Source organism: Budorcas taxicolor, chromosome 3 (assembly GCF_023091745.1).
Source record: "Budorcas taxicolor isolate Tak-1 chromosome 3, Takin1.1, whole genome shotgun sequence".
Taxonomy (NCBI): domain Eukaryota; kingdom Metazoa; phylum Chordata; class Mammalia; order Artiodactyla; family Bovidae; genus Budorcas; species Budorcas taxicolor.
In genome coordinates, this window is record NC_068912.1 from 35,384,448 (window position 1) to 35,395,573 (window position 11,126).

Here is an 11,126-nt window from a genome sequence, read left to right on the forward strand (position 1 = left end):
ATAAAGAATCTGCGTGCAATGCGGGAGACCAGGTTCGATCCCTGGGTCGGAAAGATCCCCTGGAGAAGGGAATGACTACCACCTTCAGTATTCTTGTCTAGAAAATGTTATTGCTTTATCATAAATCAATGATGTTATCTCAGTTGGTTTGATTTAGAATATGTTTCCTTATAGCACATGGAAGGTGTTTGAGTGGGTATATCAATTAAAGCCACAAATGCTTAATTATATTTTCCTGTTTAAATAATTAAAAAAAACCTCTGTACTATAACAGTTGTTTATAATTAAGGGTTAGCAAAAAGTTAAAATTATATTTGAGATTGCTTTCTTTTTTTATTTCTATGATAATTAGCAAACATCATGACCTAATACAGTTTAATCGATTGCTAGGTAAGTTGAGTGAATCTGATCAATATATTTATATTGTATTCTTTCACATTTAGGTTATAAAGACCAGGCTGGCTGTAGGTAAAACTGGACAGTACTCAGGGATTATTGATTGTGGCAAGCAGCTTCTGAAGCAAGAAGGTGCTAGAGCCTTTTTCAAAGGTTATATTCCTAACTTGCTAGGAATTATACCTTATGCAGGCATAGATCTTTGTGTTTATGAGGTGAGCTTATTCTTATAACATGATGTTTTGTGTTAGATTTGAAAATTTGATTCAATACTAGTTTTTATTCTAAAAATCTGGCTATAAATGACTTTTGATGAAATAGCTTCTAACCAAGAAGTGAACTGAATTGTTTTATCTGGCTTTTCTTTTTATATGTTAGTTGTCTGCTAGTCTAGTAATAAATTTTTGTTTTGTACTTTTTTGTTTGAATTAGTTTTTGGTAATAATAAAGGAAGACCTTTCTGCGAAGCCACCGTCACCTTGATAGCAAAATCAAACATACTACAAAAAAAGAAAATTGCAAGCCAGTGTCTTTGATGAATATAGATACAAAATGCTCAGCACATTTTTGTTACAAATCCAAACACATTTTGTTGCAAACCCAGCAACACAGAAAAAAGATCAGACACCACAACCAAGTTGGATCCATCCCTGGGTCAGACAGATGGTTCAGCATACACAAATCAATCAGTGTGATACAGCGCATCAACAAAAGAAAAGATGAAAACCACATGATCATCTCAATAAATGCAGAAAAAGCATTTGATAAAATTCAACATCCATTCATGATAGCATCTCTCACCAAAAGGGTATAGAGGGAATATTTATGACAAACCCACAGCAATATAATACTCAACAGTGAAAGCTATTATAAAAGCTTTCTTTCTAAATTCTGAAACAAAACAAGGATTGCCCACTCTCACCATTTCTATTCAACATATTATTAGAAATCCTAGTCACAACAATCAAACAACAAAAAACACCTAAAGATATGGAGATTGGAAGGGAAAAGGTAAAATTGTCATTATATGCAAATGACGGGATACTCTATATAGAAAACCCTAAACACTCCACACAAAAACTACTAGAAATGATTAATTCAGCAAGGTAGCTGGTACAAGATTAACACTCAGAGATCGTTGAATTTCTTTACACTAACAATGAAATATTAAAAAAAGAAAGTTAAAAAAATTCCTGTTTAAAATTGGGGTCAAAAACCCTAGAAATAAACCTAACCAAGGAGGTGAAAGACCTGTACACTGAGAAATATAAATTATTGATAAAGGAAGCTGAAGATGATTTAAAAACTGGAAAGATATCTTGGATTGGAAAAATCAATATTGTTAAATTGGTCATAGTACACAATGCTATCTACAGATTTAATGCAATCCCTATCAAATTACATGTGACATTTTTCACAGAACTAGAACAAATAATACTAAAATTTATATGGAACAGAAAAGGCTCATAATTGCATAAGCAATACTGAAGAAAAAGAATAAAGTGGAGGCATAACCCTCCTAGACGTCAGACAATACTACAAAATTTATAGTAACCAAAAAGTGTGTCATTGGCACAAAAACGTATATATCTAGATCAGCTGAACAGTAGAGAGCCCAGAAATAAACACACACACCTGTGATCAGTTAATCTTTGACAAAGGAGAAAGGAATATACAATGGAGAAAATACAGCCTCTTCAGCAAGTCTTGTTGGCAAAGCTGGACAGCCTCATGTAATACTTCCTCACAGCATACACAAAAATAAACCAAAGTGGCCTAAAGAGTTAGATATAATACATGAGCCCATAAAACTCATAGAAGAGGACATAGCAAAACATTCTTGGACATAAATCATACCAATATTTTGCTTTAAACTTTTTTTATTTTATATTGTAGGTTTGCTGATTTATAATGTGTTGGTTTCTGGTGTACATCAAAGTGATTCAATTATACATTTACCCATATCCCTTCTTTTTCAATTCTTTTCCCAGTAGAATTCCCTGTGCTATACATTAGGTCCTTGTTGATCTTTTATCTAGTAGTGTGCATATTTTATCTATGATTCTTTAGTAGTTAGTTGTGATTTTGATGTTTTCCTAAGAGAAGGTGAGCTCAAGTTCTTCTATTCCACCATCTTATTTCCCTTCCTGTACCAATGTTTTCTTAAATGAGTCTCCTAAGACAGAAGAAATTAAAGCAGAAATAAGCAAATGGGAAATACTTTTGCACAGAAAAGGAAACTGTAAACAAAATGAAAGTACATCCTACAGAATGAGAGAAAATATTTGCAAACAATGCAACTGACAAAGGCGTAATTTCTAAAAGGTAAAAACACCTCAGTATCAAAAAAGAAAAGAAAAACAACAACAAAAAACTCAACCAAAAAATGGACAGAAGTCCTAAAGAGACACTTTTCCAAAGAAGAGGAACTAAAGATCTTCTTGATGAAAGTGAAAGGGAGAGTGAAAAAGCTGGCTTAAAACTCAGCAATCAAAAAACTAAGATCAAGGCGTCCGGTCCCATCACTTCATGGCATCTGGTCCCATCACTTAATGCCAAATAGATGGGGAAACAATGGAAACAGTGAAAAACTTTATTTTCTTTCTACCATTAGGGTGGTGTAATCTGCATATCTGAGGTTATTGATATTTCTCCTGGCAGTCTTGATCCAGCTTGTGCTTCATCCAGCGCAGAATTTCACATGAGGTACTCTGCATAAAAGTTAAATAAGCAGGGTGACAATATACAGCCTTGACATACTCCTTTCTCAGTTTGGAACCAGTCTGTTGTTCCATGTCCAGTTCTAACTGTTGCTTCTTGACCTGCATATAGATTTCTCAGGAGGCAGGTAAGATGGTCTGGTATTTCCATCTCTTTAAGAATTTTCAACAGTTTGTTGTGTTCCACACAGTCAAAGGCTTTAGTGTAGTCAATGAAGCAGAAGTAGATGTTTTTCTGGAATCTCTTGCTTTTTCTGTCAACTTATGTTGGCAATTTGATCACTTATATGTGGAATCTAAATAATAGTATAAATGATTTAATTTACAAAACAGAAACAGACTCAGAGACACATAAAATAAACATATGGTTTATTTGATTACCAAAAGGGAAGTGGCTGCAAATTAGGAGCATAGAATTAGCAAATACACATTGCTGTATATAAAATAGATAAGTAAGAATTTACTGTATGGCACAGGGAACTATATTCAGTATATCTTATCTAGTGGAAAAGAATCTGAAAATTTATATATATACAAAACTTGGATGTACACCTGAAACGAACACAATATTATAACTCAACTATAGTTTAATTTTAAAAAGAAAGAACAATAAAACCCCCAAACTGAGCTGATTATACTCCAGAGCTATTTGTGGCGATTACTCAAATTCTAAATATTCTACTCTAAACTTATCACTTCATTTTTCTTACCTAGGAATTTACTCTTTATGATTGTCTCACAGTCTTCTATTGCACCAGTTACTTTAAACTTGAAACACCTCCATGAAGAAGAATTAAGCTGACATCTGACATTTACTGTGAATTATAAGTAACACTGATTGCTGAGGAAGACTTTCTTATCTCTCCTTGCTGTTCTTTGGAACTCTGCATTCAGATGCTTATATCTTTCCTTTTCTCCTTTGCTTTTCACTTCTCTTCCTTTCACAGCTATTTGAAAGGCCTCCTCAGACAGCCATTTTGCTTTTTTGCATTTCTTTTCCATGGGGATGGTCTTGATCCCTGTCTCCTGTACAGTGTCACGAATCTCATTCCATAGTTCATCAAGTGCTCTATCTATCAGATCTAGTCCCTTAAATCTATTTCTCACTTCCACTGTATAATCATAAGGGATTTGATTTAGGTCATACCTGAATGGTCTAGTGGTTTTCCCCACTTTCTTCAATTTAACTCTGAATTTGGCAATAAAAAGTTCATGATCTGAACCACAGTCAACTCCCGGTCTTGTTTTTGCTGACTGTATAGAGCTTCTCCATCTTTGGCTGCAAAGAGTATAATCAATCTGATTTTGGTGTTGACCATCTGGTGATGTCCATGTATAGAGTCTTCTATTGTGTTGTTGAAGAGGGTGTTTGCTATGACGAGTGTGTTCTCTTGGCAAAACTCTATTAGCTTTTGCCCTGCTTCTTTCTGTACTCCAAGGCCAAATTTGCTTGTTACTCCAGGTGTTTCTTGACTTCCTACTTTTTCATTCCAGTCCCCTATAATGAAAAGGACATCTTTTTTGGGTGTTAGTTCTAAAAGGTCTTGTAGGTCTTCATAGAACCATTCAACTTCAGCTTCTTCAGCGTTACTAGTTGGGGCATAGGCTTGGATTACCATGATATTGAATGGTTTGCCTTGGAAACGAACAGAGATCATTCTGTCGTTTTTCAAATTGCATCCAAGTACTGCCTTTCGGACTCTTCTGTTGACTGTGATGGCTACTCCATTTCTTCTGAGGGATTCCTGTCCATAGTAGTAGATATAATGGTCATTTGAGTTAAATTCACCCATTCCAGTCCTTTTTAATTCTCTGATTCCTAGAATGTCGACGTTCACTCTTGCCATCTCCTGTTTGACCACTTTCAATTTGCCTTGATTCATGGACCTAACATTCCAGGTTCCTATGCAATATTGCTCTTTACAATATTGCTTCTATCACTAATCCCATCCACAACTGGGTGTTGTTTTTGCTTTGGTTCCATCCCTTCATTCTTTCTGGAGTTATTTCTCCACTGATCTCCAGTAGCATATTGGGCATCTACCGACCTGGGGAGTTCATCTTTCAGTGTCCTATCTTTTTGCCTTTTCATACTGTTCATGGGGGTTCTCAAGGCAAGAATACTGAAGTGGTTTTCCATTCCCTTCTCCAGTGGACCACATCCTGTCAGACCTCTCCACCATGACCCTCCCGTCTTAGGTTGCCCCCACACAGCATGGCTTAGCTTCATTGAATTAGACAAGGCTCTGGTCCATGTAATCAGATTGACTAGTTTTCTGTGATTATGGTTTCAGTGTGTCTGCTTTTTGATGCCCTCTCGCAACACCTATCGTCTTACTTGGGTTTCTCTTACCTTGGACGTGGAGTATCTCTTCACTGCTGCTCCAGCAAAGCACAGCCACTGCTCCTTACCTTGGACGAGGGGTATCTCCTCACAGCTGCCCCTCCTGACCTTGAACGTGGAGTAGCTCCTCTTGGCCCTCCTGCGCCCACGCAGCAGAATGGGAACAACACAATGGGAAAGACTAGAGATCTCTTCAGGAAAATTAGAGATACCAAGGGAACATTTCATGCAAAGATGGGCTCGATAAAGGACAGAAATGGTATGGACCTAACAGAAGCAGAAAATATTAAGAAAAAGTGGCAAGAATACACAGAAGAACTGTACAAAAAAGAGCTTCATGACCCAGATAATCATGATTATGTGATCACTCACCTAGAGCCAGACATCCTGGAATGTGAAGTCAAGGGGGCCTTAGAAAGCATCACTATGAACAAAGCTAGTGGAGGTGATGGCATTGCAGTTGAGCTATTTCAAATCCTGAAAGATGATGCTGTGAAAGTGCTGCACTCAATATGCCCGCAAATTTGGAAAACTCAGCACTGGCCACAGGACTGGAAAAGGACAGTTTTCATTCCAATCCCAAAGAAAGGCAATGCCAAAGAATGCTCAAACTACTGCACAATTGAACTCATCTCACACGCTAGTAAAGTAATGCTCAAAATTCTCCAAGCCAGGCTTCAGCAATATGTGAACCGTGAACTTCCAGATGTTCAAGCTGGTTTTATAAAAGGCAGAGGAACCAGAGATCAAATTGCCAACATCCACTGGATCATTGAAAAAGCAAGAGAGTTCCAGAAAAACATCTATTTCTGCTTTATTGACTATGCCAAAGCCTTTGACTGTGTGGATCACAATAAACTGTGGAAAATTCTGAAAGAGATGGGGATCCCAGACCACCTGACCTGCCTCTTGAGAAACCTGTATGCAGGTCAGGAAGCAATAGTTAGAACTGGACCTGGAACAACAGACTGGTTCCAAATAGGAAAAGGAGTCTGTCAAGGCTGTGTATTGTCACCCTGCTTATTTAATGTATATGCAGAGTACATCATGAGAAACGCTGGGCTGGATGAAGCACAAGCTGGAATCAAGATTGCCAGGAGAAATCTCAATCACCTCAGATATGCAGATGACACCACCCTTATGGCAGAAAATGAAGAGGAACTAAAGAGTCTCTTGATGAAAGTGAAAGAGGAGAGTGAAAAAGTTGGCTTAAAACTCAACATTCAGAAAATGAAGATCATGGCATCTGGTCCTTTCACTTCATGACAAATAGATGGGGAAACAGTGGAAACAGTGTCAGACTTTATTTTGGGGGGCTCCAAAATCACTGCAGATGGTGACTGCAGCCATGAAATTAAAAGATGCTTACTCCTTGGAAGAAAAGTTATGACCAACCTAGATAGCATATTGATAAGCAGAGATATTACCTTGCCAACAAAGGTCCATCTAGTCAAGGCTATGGTTTTTCCAGTGGTCATGTATGGATGTGAGAGTTGGACTGTGAAGAAAGCTGAGTGCAGAAGAATTGATGCTTTTGAACTGTGGTGTTGGAGAAGACTCTTGAGAGTCCCTTGGACTGCAAGGAGATCCAACCAGTCCATTCTAAAGGAGATCAGTCCTGGGTGTTCATTGGAAGGACTGATGTTGAAGCTGAAACTCCAATACTTTGGCCACCTCATGTGAAGAGTTGACTCATTGGAAAAGACCCTGATGTTGGGAGGGATTGGGGGCAGGAGGAGAAGGGGACGACAGAGGATGAGATGGCTGGATGGCATCACTGACTCGATTGACATGGTTTTGGGTGAACTCTGGAAGTTGGTGATGGACAGGGAAGCCTGGTGTGCTGCGGTTCATGAGGTCACAAATATTCGGACACAACTGAGCAACTGAACTGAACTGAACTGATAAGTAACATAAAAGCTAGAGAATAGTTATGAGGTCATAGTTAAGAGGGGCGGGTCTGAAAAAATAATTAAGGACCTCAGTGCTGATAAAATAGTTGTTTTCAACTCTATATACATATCAGAATCATTTGCCTGTGGGTATTTAAGAAATAAGATTCTTGGGCTATATCCTAGGATATTCTGATTTCATTGTTCTTGGAAGAAGTCTGGAATTCAGGTTTTTTAGCTCCCTAGAAAAATCTGATGTAATATCAGTTAAAGCTAAGAAAACTGAAATAATATTGTACAGTTGTGAAAATGAGAATTGAGGAGAGTAGTAATTGGGGGGAGTGGGGCGAGAGGCAATAGCGATAGTGTAAACAGCCTTCCAGTGAAGTGTAGGTTGCTCTCCTTACTTCAGCCAATCATTTCATTTTATGACTATTCATCTGCTTCAGGTAGACCACTTTAACAATATATACCATGTAAATAACAATATATAGAATATATCTAACAATATATACCAACCAACAATGTCCTTGGTTATAAGGACATTGAGAGTATGTGACTAGATTAACTTAAAATTCTTTCTCAATACAAGAAAAATATCTCTCTAGGTACAAGCCTAGTGGTTATTTCTGATAAGTGGTACCACCATTATGTGAAAGATGGCCAATTTCATTTCGCACCGAAAGAAATACAGTTACATTTTCATAGAATTTATTCAATATTATACCATACATTTATTTTCTTTTCTATGATCGTATTAAATTGTTTGTCCCTGCTTATGTTGGGTTCCCTCCATTCTTTTATTTTTACAGTTAAATTTTTTTTTGCTGTTGTAACAGAGTGCCATTACACATTTCTCTCTTTATTATTGCATAACTGTAATAAATGCACACTGAGTAAGGACATTTTGAAATTTATTTTTTCACAAGTGTCAAATTATATATTTGATAGTAATTGTCCCAGTATATAATGGTGGGGTTGTATCCTTTAATTAATGAATAGTTCTAAAACACTTAGTGATATTTTCAACCAGTTGTTGGTATATAACTTTTCTGGCCATTTTTACTCACAGAAAAGCAAATCTAGAAAGATGAATCATTCTTAAAATTTGAGAAAAATGGGTTTGTTAATTTAGAGTGCATTATTCAGTCTTCTCCGCAGTGTCCTGTTAATCCCTCTGAGAATCTCCAGATTTTGCTTGGGTCTTTGAATATCCTCACAGACCAAAACAATCAAGCCAAACAAAATACAGCATGAACAGAGAGCAAACAGGGAACTCACACTGAGATGGTATGAATCATTAATTTGAAAACATCTTTGCACCTGATGCCCAATAGGACACCAGAGATGCCTCCTCTGTACAAGGAAGAGTAGGAACAATCTTTTGTGAAGATTTTGGAAAGAACAGTTACTAAAATCAAGTTACCAAGCTTGACTTATCATTTTTCAGCTTTCTGACCTGATAATTCATTAGTCTCAGAATTACTTTCTTCATTTACAAAATTTATAAAATTAACAAATTTCTGTAGGGATTAAATGAGATGACGTTGATGAAAATGCTCTTTATAATTCTTGAATCAAGAAGCTACTCAAAAATGTTTATTGAAACTGAGTGAGCAATGAACTTTGTTCTACTTAGACTTGCTGTGCTGTGCTTAGACTTGCACAGTAGTTAAAGGATATTTACTACTCTTTTTTTCTGCCAGCATTTGAAGAATCGTTGGCTAGAACAACATGCAAGAGGCTCTCTAGACCCTGGAATAGTGATTTTGCTGGGATGTAGTACACTGTCTCATGCTTGTGGTCAGATGGCCAGCTTCCCTCTGAACCTTATTAGAACTCGTATGCAGGCTCAAGGTGAGTTTTATATAAATGAAATAATCATAAGTTTTAAAAGTTATTTAAAATAATTTTAATGAAACAGTAGTAAGAACTAACTTAAGACCGTTAAAAATAAATTGTTTTAAATGGGTAGAAATTAATGATTTCAAAAATAAAAATGGTAGAATTAATAAATAAATCAAAAGCTAATTCTCTGATATTTAAAGCATGAATCTTGGATTTGTTGTTTTATTGCAGAGTCTTGTGAATTTTAGATTTTATTTCTTCTCCAGTGTTTTATTTGGAACTCTTCACATTTCCTTCAATTATTGATGATTTCCACAGAGTTTCAAATTAGGCAGTTCCATGCAGAACAATAGAAAAGATTTTTCTTTCTTCAAATTGAGTCAACATTTGCTCAATATGCACATATGTCCCCCTAGTTCTGCTCTTATCATAGTTTGCATCAGGAACTTAATACACTTGTGGAACTGAATACAGTGATTTTGTATTCTAGTACATTTAGCAAGAGATATTAAGTAGAGGGTATCTCTTTTGTTTCTCTCAAGTGAAATATTAGGAATTTAGACTATAAGAAAACACATGTGTCACTTTTTGATAAGAAAAAGAAACCCCACATAATCCTATTGTCATCCTGAGTTAACTATTCAAGGGGTCATGTGGTAAGTTACCTTCTTTTAAATGCTTTTTCTCCTCTTTTTAGTGAGTTTTTATTTATTTATTTATATTGCAGTTCAGGTGAAGATCTGTCTATCCCTCTATCAAACTATGTATGTCATACACAATTCCAGATGCTCCTTTGAGGTCCTTTGTGAAAGAATTTCAAGTGCTGTCCAAGAGGGCTTTCTGCAGTGATGGAGTTGTTTTTTATTTGTGCTATCCAGTATGGTAGCCATTAATGACACAAGGTTATCACTTGAAATGTTGTTAGTGCAATTGAAATGTTGTTAGTGCAATTGACAAACTGATTTTCTGGTTTTGCTTAGTTTTAATTAATTTAAATGTGTAGTTTCATGTGTCTAGAGACTACAGTTTGGACTGCACAGGACAATTATACAGATAGGGAGAGAGGCATACTCTGAAGTAATTTCAGCCTCTATAAATTCTCATTTTAACCACTGAACTATCTTTAGATTAAGTGTTATATTACATTGATTTTTTCCTTTGTAGCACTGGAAGAAAAAGGAACAACTTCTATGATTCAGCTCATTCAAGATATATATAACAAAGAAGGAAAAAGGGGATTTTTCAGGGGTGTCACGCCAAACATCATAAAGGTGCTTCCCTCAGTATGCATTAGCTGTGTGACTTTTGAAAAAGTGAAAGGCCATGTGGGATTCACTGAGAAGTAGAATATCAAATTGTTTCCTTTGTTATAATTACCTAATTGTAAGGTAATACTTCGTTTGTAAGGAGAAATTGACTTTTTTTCCTGAAAGGAAAGAGATATCAAGTAATTGTTAAAATATTTTCTCTTTATCTGTTATAAAATCTATATATTAAATAATTATTCTGTTAAAGTTCTTTAATTTAAAATCCTTCACATCCACAGATTCAATTTACACTTCCCACTACTCTCAGAATCCTAACTTGAAACTTGTTTTTATTGGGTTGGAAGATACCATAGTAACAGTGTATAAAACGTTTGGTCAGTTGTAGCAGTTTGTGTTAGCTCTTTTGTATTTAAGCAATTTTTGAAAAAGCAGAGCTTGAAAATGTTTTATACACCAAAAGAAAAATCAGTGCATTTAAAATTGATGTTTGTGGAAGATCAGTCTAGTTCCCTTCTTTTAAGCAAAATAAAATGTGAGTTTCACAATTCCTTCTATCAGATTATAGATGGAATAGTGATGACATGATAACACTTTGCTAATTTTTCTGGGTACTTTCATTTGCAAATGTAAACATTGTTGGTTCATTTTTATTCTTAAT

General features: G+C 35.9%; 1 protein-coding gene across 1 annotated transcript in view; it reads left to right on the plus strand.

Annotated features, from left to right (window-relative positions):
• LOC128045027 (calcium-binding mitochondrial carrier protein SCaMC-1-like) overlaps positions 1-10,546 on the plus strand; it is an 80,414-nt gene extending 69,868 nt beyond the window's left edge. Inside the window, exons 8-10 of the mRNA XM_052637487.1 lie at positions 444-611; positions 9,059-9,209; positions 10,365-10,546. Coding sequence (XP_052493447.1) covers positions 444-611; positions 9,059-9,209; positions 10,365-10,546 — 501 coding nt within the window. The remainder of the gene's footprint in view (positions 1-443; positions 612-9,058; positions 9,210-10,364) is intronic.
• Positions 10,547-11,126: the final 580 nt, after the last annotated feature.